The sequence below is a fragment of the Anas platyrhynchos genome, chromosome 2 (genome assembly GCF_047663525.1).
Source record: "Anas platyrhynchos isolate ZD024472 breed Pekin duck chromosome 2, IASCAAS_PekinDuck_T2T, whole genome shotgun sequence".
NCBI classification, from domain to species: Eukaryota; Metazoa; Chordata; class Aves; order Anseriformes; family Anatidae; genus Anas; species Anas platyrhynchos.
Genome location: NC_092588.1, coordinates 40,827,705 through 40,846,901, shown reverse-complemented (window position 1 = coordinate 40,846,901; position 19,197 = coordinate 40,827,705). Strand labels below are relative to the sequence as shown.

The 19,197-nt window shown below is 35.6% G+C and overlaps 1 protein-coding gene across 3 annotated transcripts in view; it reads left to right on the top strand.

The window, feature by feature from the left end:
• The window catches only part of RP1 (RP1 axonemal microtubule associated), a 216,958-nt gene that overhangs the window by 57,175 nt on the left and 140,586 nt on the right, over positions 1-19,197 (top strand). For 2 of the 3 annotated variants that reach the window (XM_072034607.1, XM_038175398.2), the window contains exons 10-18: positions 864-940; positions 1,043-1,074; positions 1,212-1,341; positions 3,614-3,717; positions 6,560-6,733; positions 7,368-7,580; positions 9,523-9,700; positions 11,418-11,549; positions 16,353-16,555. In XM_072034607.1, the coding sequence (XP_071890708.1) occupies positions 864-940; positions 1,043-1,074; positions 1,212-1,341; positions 3,614-3,717; positions 6,560-6,733; positions 7,368-7,580; positions 9,523-9,700; positions 11,418-11,549; positions 16,353-16,555 (1,243 nt within the window). The remainder of the gene's footprint in view (positions 1-863; positions 941-1,042; positions 1,075-1,211; positions 1,342-3,613; positions 3,718-6,559; positions 6,734-7,367; positions 7,581-9,522; positions 9,701-11,417; positions 11,550-16,352; positions 16,556-19,197) is intronic. The other variant, XM_038175399.2, reaches the window with a different exon arrangement.

Sequence of the window (19,197 nt, the reverse complement as noted above, 5' to 3'; positions counted from 1 at the left end):
CTCACTTCTCTGAGTGAATAAATAATTGTCTGAGACAGCTGAGAGTGAGCGATGTGCACACTGAAGCTGATTTATGTTTGAGTAAGGGCTTTCTGCCTATCAGATACAGCACCTCATCTTTGCCTGACCTAATTTTGATTCTGTATTCTGAATGAGATGAACTGCTATGAAGAGATCTATAATGCTAGTTTCATACATAATTTAGGGAGAGTTCAAATCCATTTCAGGCAGAAAAATATAGGGTATGTGCTAGTTATTCTTAGAGCATGATGCCATTCTTGATGATCTTGCTCCTACTATGTGTGAATCTTTCAGACTCAGATGAAGTTAGACTTGTCTTATATACAATGTGAAGCAAGTACAATAGCATTGTAAAAGCATAGTTCAGATGTGGTGAAAGCAGTGCTTCTGTTGGATTTGTATCCTTATAAAGGGATCAGTGGGACATGCCGCAATTTGCATCCTGTTGTAACCTTCTTGCAGACAGGAAGAGCAAACATTATGGCCACTGCACCTTTCATTATTGATCTGGGATGAATACAACTTATATTATTTGTAATAGTTGGTTTAGGTCCTTTTATCTCAGTTGAGGAAAGTGTTTATTATATGTTTCATAAAGAAAGAAAGAAACCCCCCTTGGACAACTCCAAAACCAGCCAAACAAATCAAAACAAACAAAAAAAAACAACACACTTTTGCCAAAGTCAAGGTCTTTTCACTAAAGCTGGATTTTGATATTGCTGTATGTTAACCTTGAGACTTTAATAAAAAAAAAAAAAATGTCAGTATACAGATGTCATGTATACTGTACTGTTGGAATTGCCAGTCAAGGTTATATTACTGAAATGGTGTCTGGTTTTCAGATGGCTGGACAATGGGCAGGATGATGGCAACATTGCTAGAGAACTGACTTTGACAGATGCCAGCACATTTCCAGGAAGTAGGTGAAAATTGGTGGGGAAGAGAACCCAGATTCACACAGACTGTGCTGAATGGAATAAGGATGCTTTGAAAATTAATCACATGCTTTTTATTTATACAGGACAAGAGCTGGAACTCAAGAGAGAAGAAACTGTAAGGACTTAGCTTCTTAGTTTTATTTAAACCGTTCAAATTATGTGTTGAATTAAATCATGTCAGTTATTCTCAAGCATGTCAAATTCCTGTATATCATCTTCACATAACTGTCTTCTACTTGTTTACAAAACCAGTGGGCTGCCGAAAAGTGGAAATTCCAGAGAGGCAATACACTTCAGTTTTACAACAAGCTCACCGGTGGTTTCATATGCATCAGTCCAGATAGCAAAGTAGATGCTCTTGGTGACAAGAAGAACAAATATGGTAAAGTATATCTCATGTATGCATAAATGATGCAAGAATAAACTTCACAGTTCACTGTGATCTCATGTAGTGATTCCTGTAATGAATAGGAATAAATAATTGTAATAAATGTTTTTCCTTAGAGTTTTTACTTGTGTTAATGACTGTAAAACTCATGAATTATATGCTTGGTTTACATATAAAGCATGAAAAAAATCTCATATGGTATCTTGTCACTGTCCCTTACAAAATAGAAACTTCTTGTCCTCTGTAGCTTGAATCATCCCATGAAAATGCCATGGCAAAGACAGCCATAAGCCAATAGTCTTAGATCCATCCAAGCTAACAAGTTCAACTTCCTAGGTATAGTTTATTCACAGGGAGTGTATGTATATGTGTATCCTTTTGTTTCATCCTTGTCATTGATTTTAATAGCATTCTTCCAGTTCCTCCTCTTTATCAGCTTCCATCTTACTATGTTACTAACACTTATTATAGCTAGTATCATATTAGGCACACTTTTTTTTAATTTATTTTTTAAATTTTCACGACAGTGGAGTTGCTCAGCCTTTCTCACACATTTCTGGTGACCTTACATGCATCTTTTTGGAAGTGGTAGAACAGAATTTTGCAGGACACACCAAAGGCTGTGTGGACAGCAGGGAAATACTTCTTAGCATAGCCTATAAACACACCTCGGAAAAGCTGCACCAGAAAACTCAGATGTATAGCATAAGAGATCAGTAATATTATAAACATTTCAAGTGGGTGTTAGTTACTCTGTTTTAGTAAAGCTATTTTTATTAGTTATCATTTTTGATCCTTTAGTTCAGAGTATTTGGTGATTCAGACACAGAATAACTCAAATCTCCTATCTCCAATGACTACTGGAAGTCAGAAAAATTAATAGTATGATCTGCAGCCTCCCAAAGGACTTAGTAATACTTAGAAATTAAACAAGTAATAAAAAAAGAGTTTGATTTTTCTGAACAATATTATGAAGTTGCCATAATATAAGAGGAACAGACATAGTCACCTGGGAATAACTATTCCTATTTTTATAGTTCTGAGTACAAAAAGAACACTAGTACAAAATGAATGAAAGCACCTACCATGCAAGTCTTCTGCTACCAGAACAACACTTTTCTCCTACAATTTATTTCAGATTTATTTGTTACTTAAATGTACGGTAATCTACAGAGTGGCTAGGATAGTCATGTACAACAGAAGTCCGTAAGTGTTGTCTTGGGAGCTGTTGTCTAAATTTTCATTAAATTTTCAACTGCTTCTTTGTGCATGCTTTAGAGTCCTCCAGCATAAGCTATATACTTACCTTTTCTAACAGAAAACTTCATGTTTCAGGTAGAACTGTTTACTTGTCTTCAGCAGATCTAAAGCAATATAATTTAAAGCCCTTCACTATGCTGATGGCAAATTGTATTAGGTGATGATTTAATTCAAGGTTTTTTAATTTCTCAAGAATCTTTATCTCTATCTGAAAGCAGAGGGACCCATTGTGTTAGCTATGTGTCGTCCCTGTCTTGCTCCAAGGGCTGGAATACATGTTTGTGTCTTATAACTTCTGACATCTTCCCAATGGGCACAATGATCTCTGGCTATATAGTTCTCATAATCCTGATGACACCCTGAAAATACTATGTTGTGGACACCCCAGGAGTCCACCAGAGACAGATGCAGCTTGCAAACAGGGCAACACAATATATTGGTAGATCAATGTACTGGTAGATATTTAAAACAATAGTCTGTTGCTGCTGGGAACAATAAAAATGGCACTAACTTTCATCAATATTTTGTAGCTATAAGAGGCAATTGTTTAGAATATTGGCCAGATTTAAATTTTTAGAAGCCACGAACTGTGTGTGCTGCAAGATTTGCATTAAAAATTCTAGTATGAATATATAGAAAATGAATTCTGCTTTCCTAGATGAGAGCTTCATGTTTCTTGCACGATCTGCTGTTTACAGTTTGCTATAGTCCAGTTCATTATACTGTAGTCTTCAATTCTTTTTTACATTTTTTTTTTTTAAGCATATATATTGATCAAGAGAAATTTGTTCCCTATCATTAGCTCTTAGCAGTTTTTCCTCAAGGCAAAGTAGATAATTGTCTCGAGCTACCCTTTCCAAAAGGAATGAGGAGGGGAATTCACTGATCAGAGAGGTCAAGCTGTTGAGATAATATAATTTAAAATGATAGATTACTGATGTAATTAAATAGAAGTATGAATTAATATACTTTCATACTCCTATCATTTTTTTCATTTAACTCTTAGGTCTTTTTGATGTAATTGTCAAAAGGGGAAATATATGCATATTCAGCAGTCATCAGATACCACATCTTGCTCTTGCTCTTGTTAATGGCTATGCAACTGGAAAGGTAGGAAATGCTGTTACTGATTTCTGCTTTGTAATACTATTTTATTGTCTGTTTAAAAATAATGTTGTTTTTAATCTGTCTAACACATAACCATGCTTCCAGACAGATAATGAGCTAAGAAGTGCAGAACTGAACCCAGGAAATTACAAATGGATAGACAAATTTAAATGTAGAGCTTTGTTTTCTCAGTTTTCTTTTTATTCTTGGATGGACTTTTTTCATGGCATAAATGACTTGGTACAGAAATGTCTGACTGTTCCAAAGTGCAATTGATATCTGCTTGTCCCATGCTGCCAGGGTATGTGGAATACCCTAATATCTCCCTTTATATATAAGTATCAGTTCTGATGTTGATTTAAAATGTCATTTTACCTTTTTTGTCTTCTTCTAAATAACCTGCCTGTTATAAACAAATTGAAATATTCCAGGTTTGTTTGTTCTGTCTTCATGTTCTTACTGTTGCCTTTCTTTCTCAGCCCTTGCAGTATGCAAGCAGGCACTTTGAGCTGTAGAATTTAGTTCTTTCTGATTAAACTCTTCTACTGATGAGGGAAGAAGCTGTTTCTCTTTTTCTAGTTCTTCCCTTTATTTATTTAGGGAATAATCACATAGTCAAAGCTGGTCCCATTCCTTCCTTCCATGATGTGCATTAGCATGAGAGGGAATAGAGAACTCTCGGTAGAGTTAGATTTCTCAGTGGGAATGACATCAGGCTGCCAGACAAACTGCCAGACAAACTGCCAGACCTCCTTGCAGGACTTTTTAGTGTCCCTATTCATTACTGTAATTCTGATAGAGGGAGCCCCTTGCAGTCTGTCACATTTGCAGTGTGTCTTACTACAAAGAGAGTATTAATTAGACACAAATTCAAGCTTTCTCTTTTCTGCTTTGCTACTGACATGTTTTATGAGCTTGAGCAGCCTATTGAAAATCTAGATTTCCATTTTCTTGTTTTTAGTTGTGCAAGATGTTCCTCTTCTCAGAGAACGGGAGAAATGTTATTTTAAACCTCTTCTGAGGTCCTTGAAATGATGATAGGAAAATAGAAAGCAAAATGTCAATACAAAATTGACCTTACAATATGCTTTTAATTACACTTTGATGGTATGCTGGCTCACAACCACTTCTAAAATACATCATTTTTTTTCCTTTACTTTTGACAGTAGATTGCGTCTGATAGACAAGTTTTTCTGAGTAGGAAGCTTTAGAAGATAGTGAACACTTTCTCTAGAAAGTTTGATTATTTGTAGTCTTAAAAATACCAATTCATAGAATGGTTTGAGTTGGATAGAATCTTTAAAGATCCCCTAGTTCCAATCCCCCTGCCATGGGCAGGGGCACCTCCTACCACATCAGGTTGCCCAAAGCCCCATTCAGCCTGGCCTTGAACGCTTTCAGGGGTGGAACATCCACAGCTTCTCTGGGCAACATGTGCCAGTGCCTCACCACCCTCTGTGTGAAGAATTTCTCCCTAGAGTATAGTCTAAATCTACCCGCTTTCATCTTAAAGCTATTACCACTTGTCCTATCACTATACTCTCTGATGGGAAGTCTCTTCCCATCTTTTCCATAGGACTCCTTTAAAAATTCTAAGGCCTTAACGAGGTCTCCCTGGAACCTTCACTTCTCTATGTTGAACAGCCCCAGTTCTCTCAACCTGTCATCATAAGAGAGTGGCTTCAGCCCTCTGATCATCCCTTTTGCCCTCCTCTGGACTCTCTGCAACAGGTCTGTGTCCTTGTGTTGGGGGACCCAGAGCTGAACGCAGTAGTCCAGGCAGGGTCTCACAAGGGCAGAGCAGAGGGGAACAATCATGTCCCTCACCTCAACAGGGCTACTTTCAATTCATTTGTTCTGACTTTTGAAAAAATTTGAGATTATGTAAGCAAGTGATAAGATAAGTGGACCAAGTGATAAGATGAGGGGAAACGTCCTCAAGTTGCACCAGGGGGAAAGGAGGGTAGTTTGAGTATTAGAAAGAATTTCTTTACTGAAAGAGTTGTGCAGCATTGGAATAGTCTGCCCAGGGAAGTGGTTGAGTCAATATTCCTGAAGGTCTTCAAGAAATATGTAGATACAGGACTTAGTAACATGGTTTAGTGGTGGACTTGTCAGTGCTAGGTTAAAGGTTGGACAAGATGATCTTAGAGCTCTTTTCCAACCTGAATGATTCTATGATTCTAAGCCAGAAGTCTTTGAAATTATTGGGCAGATTATTAGAATTTTTACATTTAGTAAAATCCTAGTTTTATTTAAAAATAAGAATGATGTTAGAATTGATAAAATATTTAAATACATATTCTGTATATTATATCTTTCATCCAGACTGGGATCACATTCTACAAATCTGAAAAGATAAGCATGGATACGTGTGTTGCTTCTCTCTTTCATATAAATCTTATTTCTTTAACTGTTTTCTGTGAGATCAATATAGACTGATGAGGACAAATGCTATTTGGAACCATCCTGCAAATGAGGGTAGCAGATAGTTAAACTAGTTCATTTCCTGTCAGCGTTACATTCCATCCATCTTTGCCAAGTCTGTTGGCTGTGATTCTGACTCTCTCTCCAGTTGAGGTATCCAGGTATCTTTCATGTTAGTCTCAGATTTGTGTCATTTTAAGGTGAACTGTTTCCATGATTTGAAATGCAACAGAGTCCACAATTTTAGGATTTCAGTATTAGGACTGTGAATCTGGAAAATAGGAAGATATTTTAAGACTAGACTAGTAGTATTGTGGAAACTCGAAATATACAGCAACTATATCATGATCCTCTCTGTTTTGGGTTTTACCATGTTTAATAGTTCATATAAATCATTATTCCTACTTTTTTATGTTAGAGCAAAGACAAGACTTGCTGTGAGCTCCGTGTTCACCTTCAACCAAATGGTTCTGCCATTCTTGAGTCAGCCAGGAACCCAGGTCACACGGTTACATTCAATCTTCAAGGCAAAGTAGCTGATGAAACAACAGGATATGCTGGACTGTCCAGAGAATTTGTTGTGCATGTCAAGGTAAGGTGGGGGAGAGAAATTAAGAAGACTTTTCTACAATTTACTGTTACAAAAGTAGATCACGTCTAATCAGATTTGAGGATTGCAGGCTGAAAGAGCCCACCAGGTGGAGCTAAGCTACAGTTTACCAGGCGTCACTTGAAGTTTTCCTTTACTGCTCTCGTGGGGCAAGCGATGATGATACTATAGCTGGTATATGTAAATAGTGTGGGCTGCATCAGAGAAAGAAACGATGTCACTCCAAAATGCTTAGAAAACCTTCTAAAAGTAGGAAGGTAGGTACATACAGGAGGGCTTGCATGGGAAATTACTTAGTTTGAAAAGAGAACAAGTTCCTTAGCTTGCCACACTAATTGTGCTCTGAACGTTCTGCTGTGCTTCTGAACAACAAAAAGCAGGGAAGCTGCAGAGCAGTGAAAGGTTTCCACTGTTCAAGTTGGTGTCTGCACAGAATGCAGCAAGTATACAAAGGCTGGATGTATGTTTGAATTACTTTGGACATTCACTTATGTTTTATACATGGGAATACATGAAAAAGTGCTTAAAATAACCTCTGTGAACAGTATCAATATCAAAGATAAACGTGGAGAAAAGCTGTGCTATTGACAAAGGGCTTCTTATCTCTCATCTGAAGGGTGTGTTTCATCATGGTGCTATCATTCTGCTCAACACAAGTCTCTGCCAGGCTCTGTCCCTCAGACCTGATGGGAGCTGCAGTGGAACAGGTCAGCAGCAGCAGGAATCCTACTGGAAAGTGCATAAAATCGGCTCTGGAGTCTGCATGTTTGAGAGTGTGAAAAACCCAAAAATGTACCTGAAGATCAAAGATGGCCAGTGTAATGGAACAGTAAGCAGTTCTTTGTATTTCCCTCTGCAGATAATCTGATTAGATTGTTAATGATAAGAGAAAATATTTTATAATTGCTTGGATAAAAACGTGGTGGAAGCATTGTTTGGATTTAAGATTTTTCATATTTTTCCCTTCATTTTCCAAGGAAAGACAGAAAAATATAGCAATAAAAGCTATCAGGTCCCTTTTGCACTTAGTTGTGAAAATATGATTATATTTTAAAATATTGAGAATGTGTATGTAGTTAAAATTTATTTGTTGCTTGATAGCTGATGACTCTGTCAAGATTCTGTTATATTAATTTCATTATTTTAAACTAATTATACTGGTGGGAGTTTATTTTAGAAGATGTTGGAGTGATTTTGGCATCCTAACTTTAACTGAATGATTCTATTTTGTTTGAAATTAAGAACCTGTTTTTGTTTGTTTGTTTTTTAATTATTATTTTACCAACCAGCCATGCAGATTTTTTTCTTGAAATGCCTCACCATTTATAAGTAGCCTGTATATGGATGAATAGAACTGGGTGTGGAGGATGGCTAGAATATTCTAATTCTGTGACCAATAGTATTTTCCATGTAATAGCTAATTACATAGCTAATGTATATTTACACTTGAGAGGGGAGAAAACAAAACCAGAGAGAGGAACATTATTATTTGCTCATTAGACTTGGTATTTATTGTGTCAGTTTTTGTGTCAGTAAACTGTGTCAGTTTGCTGATAAGAGCTGATATAACTGTTTTGAATGTGACAGAATATAAACATGTTGAGGGGTTTAAACTGGTATTTAATCTAAATAAATTGATGATTTAAAAAACAAACAAAAAAAACCCTAATGAGTAATTAAGATTTAAACAGCTTCATGAACTTTTTGCAATGTGGTTCTGTTAAAATTAGTGAAAATTCTCAAAATTACTCATAATTTTTATTTGGAAGTTTAACCCAAGTGAGTATGAAATAGAGCTGTGTACTTACTCAGGTCTGAGATCCATGAGAATTTTGCCATTGAATCAAATATACTCCAATTAGAGATCAGAATATTTGATCCACATTTTGGATATAAGCTTTCTGAGTATTGTACATTTTTAGCAGTGTCCTCACCAATGGATGAAGAGGAGTTTTTCATGTACAGCCTACAGGTTTCTCTCTAGCAGTTTGAAGTTTTATTTTGAAGTTAAAATTGTAATATATGAGAGAGAATGTTCTCTCTGAGACACATTAAACTGGAATTTTAAAGTCTGTTTCTGGTTATTGTCCAGTAAGGTTTTCATATTCTGAAGATTAGTTGAATCATAGTGCCTTAGCCCCTGTTACAGTGATAGCTGTGTTTGTGTGCACAGTACTTTTAAATCCACAAACATACCCACTTATCATTGTTAAGGTCCTGATCCTTGGAGAAATCTGAGGTTTTGATTGACTAAGGCTTTGAAATTAATGTAAATGCAATAAAATGCAGAAAAAAAATGTTAAGAGTGAGTGGTAGTAGTAGTTTGTGAAAAGAAGAAAAATATATTTGATAAATATTGTTTTGTCATGTAGGATTAGCAAATCTGCACTACGTATAAATTCATACACATATCTTCTTTTTTCTGAAATGGATATTTTCAGACTCCCTAACCCTCTAAAAGCTGATTAAGTGGGAAATTCCTTTGAATATATCCTAGACTTTGCCTAAATCCTAACATGATTTAGAGTGCTTTCTTATGTGATCTTTCACTTACTTGAATTAATTGCTTGGTCTTTTTGTTCACAAAGGACTAAACAGAGCCAAGATGCAGGGTGTGTGTGTGTGTAATAGTGCAGCACATGGTGAAGTACCTAAACTTAATCTGAATTGTCATTAGAAGATATTAATATTCAAGTCTTAAGAAACATCCAGTTTACCTATATATATCAATGTAATTATTGAATTCATGTTTCTGTTTTTCAATTTCTTAGGGCACGGGTGATGAATACTGTCATTTTAAAATTGAGAAAAATTTGGAAGCTGGATCTGTAAGTCTAGAATCAGTGCAAAATAAAGGGATATATGTTGGTCTCCTACCAGATGGTCAGACTAAACCAGTCATTAACATTGGAGAGAACAACATTTTTTTCTACCCACAGGTCATCAAATGTATGTGGTTTCTTGATATTCTAGCTTTACTTAGTGGCTACTGTTTCTGACTGACAAAATCCAAAGCAAAAGCATAAAAGCTTATTTAGACTATTTTCCTTGTTGTGTTTTAGTAATTTTAAAGATGAAAAGTCTGTTTTACACATTTTCTCCTATGTAGCTAGTTAATTTTGCTTCATTTCTTTCATTTTATAGCAGTAAGTGATGCAGAAGAAATCTTTTCATTTATTTATTTTTTTTTTTACTGAACAAATAGTCTTTTGAGCATGAGAATAGAAACAAGTGACAAGATAAAAATTGGTTTGACTTCCTGGGTCTATTCCCCATTCTGGCCAAAGTTTATGGAAGTCTGGGAAATACTATCTTGCTGTCAGTTATATAACTCTTTCCCTTCTATATAGGGAAACAGAAGACTTACAAAATGCATTATGTAGACTTACAAAGTGCCCTTGTGCCCTAAACAGGTAGGGTACACTTGGCAGTGTTCAGTATAGTTTCTTCTTTAATGGTGCTAATACATGTACTATCCCCAACTAGTATATTGATTATGTGATTCTTTTATCTCATAGTCAGATCTGAGAGCTATTTGCAGGCAAAAGGCTTGCTTACTGGACTGACCTCTTCTACTTGACTAGCTAGGGCTCAGAAAAGAACCCTATCACACTCTGGATCACTTTCTGTCTCATCTCCTTCAGGAGAAAAATGTGTTTAATTCGGTGAACAATTCATAGCCAGCTGGCTGGGATTATAACTGTAAAAAATGGTGGAAATGCTATCTTTGTTTATTTATTTTATATATTTATCTGGTGGACAAAGCCACATAGATCAAGAAATTAAACATCTAATGAAACTGTTAAACTGGTTATCAATTCAAAATTCAGAATTCTTTCAGATTTTTGCCAGACACAAGCAGAATGGGTTTATCTTGAACGCTTTGATCAGCAAAAAGAAAGTAACATACAACCTGTCTTATTTCTAATTCTGTTTTATGTATATTGTCACCAAGATATAAAGAAGCATTATCAAAGTCACTGTAATGGCATCCTTACCATTCAGTCCCTACTTGCTGCAAGGTGACAAGAATATTTCAGTCACTGTGTCCTTGTAGACAAAAGGAAAGGGTTTTTCTTTGTCGCCTTTTTGGAAGAGCAGGTTTTCAATGGAAATTCTCAGCAAAGCAGGGCTTACTGATGCTATTAAAATAAAGCTAACTGTTACTTTGTTACAGGCATGAATTCTTCCAAATCCTTGTTACTCAGTAAAAGGAAGGCAGCAGGAGCTAATATTTTCTGTTAGAGCAACCAAGATTTGTCTGTTTGCTATTTCATATCATCAGAAATGGCCTCTAGCAGTTTTTATTTCAGCATTCCTACTCTTAAGAAAGGAAATATTGGGGGAATGGAGAAGCTGATCTTGTGGAAAACTACATTTGAGCAGGTCATTTCATTCATATATCTATGTTAAATTGCTACTTAGATTTTCAAAGCAGTAAATGGATTGGTACATCATATTTCTTCTACTTTTTGCAGCATGCTGCTAACAACAAAAGCCTATTACTAGTAGCTCTGCACAACACAGAGAAAAGACTTTGGTGTCTATTGTGTTGAACAATTGAGAGATCTATTATTACTGTTTGTCACTGAAAATGCGGGAAGCTTCTGAGCAGAAAAAATGATGATTTGTAGCTAGTGACAGAATTTACATTTGATTGTTTCAGTTGGCCGGGAAAAGCCTATGGGAACATCTGCTGCACCCAATCAAGAAAAGAAAGACTTCAGAGAATCTGAACGCCAACCAGTAAAAGCCCAGAAGCAAATATCTCAAACCCCCTCAACTTTTCCACCCTCAAGTAAGCAATAGTTAACAAACTAGTTCTGATACAACACTTTAGTATGTTGTCCTGTGTGTGTTTGCAGTCACTTACTGCATTTTTTCTAGACTGTTGACTTATGCATACATACAATATGAACACACTACCAATTACTGTTTTTCTAAAGGGCATTGGAATGTGGTTCATTGGTTAGGTAACAATAAGCATGTAATTGTTGAATATTTCCGCATTACTGTTTTTCAAATTCATAATTATCTATCATAAGGACTATTTCTGTGGAAATTAAGAGGCTGATATCATAAAGAGCCCAATCCAAACCTCACTGAAAGCAATAGAATATTTCTCTCATTTACATTGTCTGCTTTATAATTCACTGGGGGAAAGAGTAAGGTTTTGCTAGCTTCATGCTAGCTTTATATATAAGTTAAGGAAGTTAAGAATACTTAAATAATGTTCAGACTGCTATTTCAAATTGTATCTGGTGAGATTGTCAATGTGAACCAGACACCAAGTATGGAATAATTATTCATAGGATATAATACTGGGAAGTATTTTAAATAAATTGAGTTGAAACAAAACATTCTGCTCGTATTCAAAGTATAGGTATGGATTTTTATCACTTACTGTTAATTATTTCTGACAATGTTGTTTCTATTCTTAGCTTAAAACAACTAATTTCAGCTTCCAATCTATCAGACCTCATGCGGTATAATTGTGTAACAAAGCCTTCCCAAAATGTTGTGGGTTGTCAGCATGTAATTTGATATGCTGGATTTAAAACGCATGGCAACAAATTCACAAACCATAAAACCTGTTATCAAAGAAATAGGATGTTAGGGTCAGATACAAAGAAGAAATATCTACCATAAAATTGGTTAGGTAAAGTCTATAGCACTTTGTTAGAAGTATTTCTGACACTCATACATGTGGACTCTGCTCATGCAAAATGAATAGAAATATCAGTCACCCTGCCTTTCAAAGAAAATGCTCAGATTTTGTAAGATATTTTCACTAAGAATGCTTTAAAGGTTAGCTGACTTCTGATGTTTGGGGTGCGCCTTCAGTTTTTAAATTGATATTCATTAAATACTCATTTGATTTTTTTTTTTTATAGAAATGACACCCAGAAAAGGGTGAGGTTTGTAGTTAGTATGCAATCCAGTGGTAGACAATATTCAAACTCAGGATAGATTAGCTGTTATGCTGACCAGGCCATCTTTATGACAACAGCATTTGCTATCTAACAGCTATTTCTTGGTTGCTGTTCTCACAAATAATCACTGGTTTAGGATTAATTAAAGAGAAAACTGTGCCACAGCAGTGTGGGCTTCTACTGTTGCAATGTCAGTTCTCTGTTCCTCAAGACACTTCTACCCTACAAAAATGCTGGGACATACCATCATCCGCTTAATAGCTCACAGAACAGAGGATTAGAGTGACAGTCAGAAACATGTCAGCTAAAATGAAGTGGGACCACATTACAGACACCAGACTAATCTAATGTACTGCCCAAGTCAGAAGAGAAAGAATATATATATGATTAGAAGATCACAGAAAGGCTAGGAATGTAGGAGATGAAGTGGATGACATGAAAAACTGAACTCAAATATTTTTAGATCTTCTGCTATCATGCTCAAAATCAAGCCAAAATCAACAGCCCTACTGACAATATAGACTTGTATCATGTTCTGTATAAACCAGTGAGCAAGTAAGGAACTTACAAGATTTCCCAAATGGCTTGGTATTGGGGATTTCCCCTTTGCTTTTTCCTTTTGTTTCTGAAGTCATGCTTAAATTTCAATAGTGAAACATGAGGGTGCACATGCTAGTCAAAGTAAGGAGAGAGATGCCATTAGCTTCTACGAGGTAAACACAGCCTGTGACATTGAGAACAACTTTGTGGTTTGGCATTAACAAATAGTATCTCTGAGGAGTGATTTCTATACCCTGCATGCTCCTTTCCCATACGTCTGGAATACTTTAGTTACTATTAATTTTAACACATTTTATTTACAAAGATAAATAAGACACAAAGTCTGATCATCATTTCCATTAGGTTTACATTGGAAATGATGATACACAAGAGTGTAATAAAATACATCAATACATAAGCCTCTGCTCTAGAAACTCATTTTTCTGATGCTTTATTTCAAAAGCATCTCTCAATCATATGGTATTTTGGGACCAAATCACTCTCATTTTGTTTGAGATTTGGGATAAGTAAATTAAACAACAAAGCAATTTCTATGAAACTGTGGGAAGGATTGTGACTTCTCCAACATTCTCATGAAGGGCTATCAGAATGAATTTTTGTTGCAGTGGAATTATATCACAGTGCCATGAAGTGTATAAAATCCCATAACTAATCCAGAGTAACCATCAAATCCTCTTTTCAGATTGGAATATTTTTAGCCTCTAGCAAATCAATGTGACTGATTTCCATTTGTGTGAGTGCCAGTAAATTACAAGGCAAAAAAACATCCCAAGTTTGTGGATTGTTCATGCATTATAATTGTTTTCAGGAAGTCGTAGTTTGTGCTTGCAGTAGGATAGCAGTAGCCCAAGTATAGAACATTTGTGTTTAGTATATAAAGCAGCCTGGGATTCCTTATACTTCTTGACTGCCTGTGTATTTCACGAGACTTTTCATGTTTTCTGGGGAATACCTGTGGGTCACAACTTACACCTGAAGAGTAGGATGTGGTGTCAGGTAGTTGGAAGGAAATTTAGCTTTTGAGTTACAGGTTAGGAACTAGGAAACTCAAGTTACGGAAAGTAGTGTTACTTGAAGAATGCTAAATAGTCAATTTCTCAAAAATATTTACTGTACCAAAGCAACTAGTTTGCTTCTGTTGTTTCTTCAGTTACTGAAATCCAGGTGCCATGAAGATGTACAATCTGTTGTTCATAAAAGTTTTGTAAGAAGCAAGTCCCAAGGATTCAAATTGGCTTTCCGTTTTGTCTTCACACTTTTGTTTTATTGCAAACAACAAAGTACAGTCCAGTGAATTTACAGATCTCTGCTGTAGGCATTGCTTTATTTTGTTTAGTATTTGCAGTGAGTTTTGCTGGGATGGGCTCTATTTTCTGTGTTTCAGACTGATGTTATCAGTGTTGATAACACACCAATGCTTTATATATTTCTGAGCAATGCTTGCACAGCACTGAAGCCTCCACTGTTTCTCACTCTTCCCCACCAAGCAGGCTAAGCATAAGAGGCTGGGAGAGGACACATCCAGGACAGCTGACCTGAACTGACCAAAGGGATAGTTCATAACAAATAAAGTTCAAATATGCTCAGCTATAAAACTTGGGAGGATTTTTTTTTTCCAAAATAGCTGTTCCTTGGGGACTGACTGAGTATAGGTGCACTGGTGGTGAGTGACTGCTTTTGTGTCACTTATCTTTTGTGTTAGATTTTTTTCCTTCACTTATTAAACTGTCTTTATCTCAGGAAAAACAAACAAACAAACAAAAAACAGCTAGAGCCAGTACAGCATTTTAATCAAGCAAATAAAAAAAAAAGCGAAATATATAGTGAAGCAGCAACATGCATAGCGATGCACTGGGAATTCTTCAACAAATCAGAATCAGTGGCTTTTTATGAATCCCACAGTATCCTAAGTGAATTTATATGTTTAGAGTCTCTGGCCTCAAAAGCTTGGTTCATAGAAAGCCACTTAACAGATGAGGAATGAATTGTAGGATACAGAAGAAAATTAATCTGCTGTGCAGATTATAGTTAACATATTAACTGTATGTATTACTATATATTATTATCATCTATTATAGTTAGCAAAGAGTGCAGCCATATGAAAAGGCCAAATGAAGAACTGTTTAGGAATCCTTTCAGGACACAGTATATATGCAAGTGTTGGTTCATCTTTTCAAACTCAGGGATTAAGTCTACCTGTTGTGTCAGAACAGATTATAAGTATTGGAGGGCAAGAACTCCCTGTTTTGCAGAAGACTTCCTGGAGTGTGTAGAGGTGATTTTATGGTGGTGCCATTACTGAAAATTATTGTTCCAGGTATCTGATGTTTGCAAACTCCACTGTGACTAAAATACTCAAAATTAATTTCCTTCACCCCACGAGAGTCTACTTTTTCATATTTCAGTGGTGTCATTTGACATCCCTGCAAATAAAATCTTTTTTTTTTAATCTCAAGGGTATACGAAAGATCACCAGGTGCTATTCTCAAATTAAATATATGTTTCCTGAAATTATATTTGCTCAGTCATTAAATCTATGAGTTTTGCTCATAAAGTGGTACTGCACTGCTGTTTCATTTATGCACTGTATACTTAAGTGTCCAGGCAAAGATAATACTGTAAAGTACTCAAAAAAAGCGCAGTATAAGTTAATACTTAACTTGAAGAAAGTTAATTTCCTAAACCTTTTTTTTTTTAGTCTGAAATTAAAATTGTCCCTACTTTTGGACATGTTTCTGTTAATAATGTCCCAACACAAGACATTGGAAGAACATTTGCACATAATTCTACTCATTTCTAAATGTAAGAAACCAGAAATGTCAATCTAATGGCCATAATTCTATACTACAATATCTTTACTTTTAACCAGAATACATATAAAGAATAGGATGAGGGAGATGTTCTTTTCCAGTTGAATCTTGTACCTTACCCAATCAGTACATTTTGGTGTAGTCAAGAAACATAAATCAACCTTTTCAGACTATCTCACTTGCAATGAAAAAATACAATCCCCTCTCTGTTATGGTCTCCTTATGAGCTGAAGTTACAACAGTGACTGGCAGTTTCATGTTGATTTTCATCTCCCACTAATGTTTTGTATTTCACAGAGGAAATGAGAAATCCCCAAGGTGGTGAGTGTCCTCCTCCTTCAGCTGATGAATGGAAAGTGTCAGTGCTGACAGGAAATGCAGGAACTCAAGTAAATGTCACTCTCTGGATATATGGAGACAGAGGAGTATTTGGACCAATAACTCTTGGCAAGGACAACAGAAAGCAGCTGTTTCTTCCCAGGCAGGAGGATGAATTTCAGGTAGCTAATGAAGGCTAAGAACATTATTTTATTGTGTACCTTTCCAAAGCCTATTCTGTCATATGAAAAGAAGTGTTTTTCAGTTATGTTTACTGCATAAAATAAATCTCTATCTAATCTCTGTGAATTCTGCATTGAATCAGCTTGGTGCATATAGTCAGCACTGAAAGAAATATTATTTCTTTTAACTCCCTCTACCAGATACAGTAATCAGAATAGGACAATGGCAAGAGTAAATTGATTTCTCTAAGGCCATTGATTTGAAAGTAGCTTCAGAAACTATCCACTCTTAAACAAATCATATGTGATGTAAGGCTTATGTATCATTTAGTTATCTTTAGTAATGAAATGTTCTTGTGTACAGTTTTCAAAGCATACTATAAAATGGATATCGTGGAGCTAGTTCAGTTAAGGAAGATAACTGAGCCATTTTTCAGCCACTGTATTATAAATAGCTGGAATACTAGAAGATTTACCAATCAAATTACTGAGAGACCAATAAACGACCTGTTATCATGTTATTAAAAAAACCTTTTGCTATTGTTTAAGAATAATCCCACCTCTACTTTAATAGGAAGATTATTTCTAGATATGCTGAGAAGAAATTAACACAGGGGCTAAAATTTCTGTTTTGTTTAAATCTTTCTTTCTGAGAGGCATGTGACACATCACTGTCTTCAGTTAACAGTGAAGTGTCTGTTTCACTTAAAAGTATAAGTAAAGACATTATACTTTTCATATTTTGTGTAAATTTTTTTCTGCACTCATCTAATGTAATCTTGGCACAAATCAAAACTTTACTGTCAATATTAATAATAATCTCTATGAATAAGACATAGACGGGAAGCTAACTGACTGTAATGTTCATTTTTTAAGCATGTGAGCTATATATTATGATCCATGGGGAATCCTGTTCTCTTAATTAGTGAATTATTCACGAGAAGCATTGGGTAATAGCATGTTTACAATGTTAATCCATACATTTTTAAGAGATGAACCAGTTTCTCTTCTCTGAAATAGACATTGCACATTATAGCTGTGTGCTCCAGATAATGATCTTGTGAGACAGCAGAATCTTCTTAACAGCACCTGGGGCTCCTACTGGAATTTTTTGCATTACACTGACACTGTTTTGTTCAGGCATGAAACAGCAAATGGCACCAAAGTGCTTTTCAATCTTTAGTCTCCAGAAAAAAAAAAAAAAAGAAAGAGTAAATGTTGTCTCCCTCCCCCTCCTCCCTCTTTTCCTTTGAACTTTATCCTGTACTTGTTAAGCATAAGTCTGGAAATGCAGATAGGAATGCAATACTTCTAAAGAATTACATTTTTACTATTTGCATTCTTGAGTTGTATATATTTTCACTGATACTTTCTAGATCAAAAGATAGTAAATCTTATTATGTAAGTAATCAGCTCAATTGTAGCTCTGGCCAGCAGTTCTTGGAACTTGACAGCTACCAAGAGCCTGTGGTAGCTGGACAATTTGGAGTCAGTTTCTTTAACCTTTTACTTTACCAGCAGTACGCACAACTATGAAAAAATCAAGTAGAACTATTTTAAGAAGTGAAAACCCTTCATATGAGGCCTTCCCTCTCTCACTTTACCCATATGAGTAGTCACTGCCTGTTTGATCCTTTTTAAGACTGTGCATGTGCAAAAGTCAAGAAGGATATAAGGTTTTTTTCTCCTGGGAAATCTCTGCTTGTTTTAGGCAGAAGTCACTTTGCAATTTGACCAAGCCCAATGCATTTATGTTTTTTATTGATATTTGAAACGAATATATAACTGTTAACCAAATAGTCTAAAGAAGGATTCATTAGAATAAGCAGAACACATGACAGTAACGTATATTCAGTGAACAACAGCTCCGTGAAGGAGATGGTATCTCGCATTACTTGAGAAGGGGGCTAGTTTGTTTGTGAAATGTGGGAAATGACAACAGTAGTAGGGTTTTTCAGTCAAGCTGTACAAATGCCTTCACTTTATTACTTGTCTAATGCAAAAGTCTCCCAGTTACCCAGTTAGTAAGTCTACACATATAGAGAAATATTAAGGAACATGAGCAAGGATATGAGAATCCGACTCCACAGAACAAAGCAATTTTCCTAAACCATTGGAACAGTGTAAATAGCTTCTTTGCATATAAACAATGGAATGGAATAGGCTGTTACCAAGCTTTTATTAATAGAATTATTATTTGAAGATAATATGATAATGCTTTTACTTTTTCTTTTCTAGATGTTCATTACAAATGAACAAAAAACTTGTGTTCAATTTAAGTAATGGTTAGATTTCAAATAAACCCCAGATAAGTGCAGTAGAACAAGTCTTCATGTAGTAGATCTCATAAGTAAGAGCACTACAATGGACTTTAAAAGTGCAAAGAAAGTGCACATGACTGCAAATCATAGAGACTCAGAAAGCAAAAATAGTGACTTTCCAAGTTTTGCAGATGTTCTGTTAGCTTTTGAGAACGTGTTCTTCAAGGGCACCAAAAGCTTTTTATCCCTTACTTTCACATACTAGGTTTTATGATCATGTTGCTGTGCTATATTATGAAAACTTTGTGGCCCGTAGTTTAATGATTTACTTTCACATTTATTCTCTCACGAATGGCTCTTACCAACTTTTTTAAATCAAAT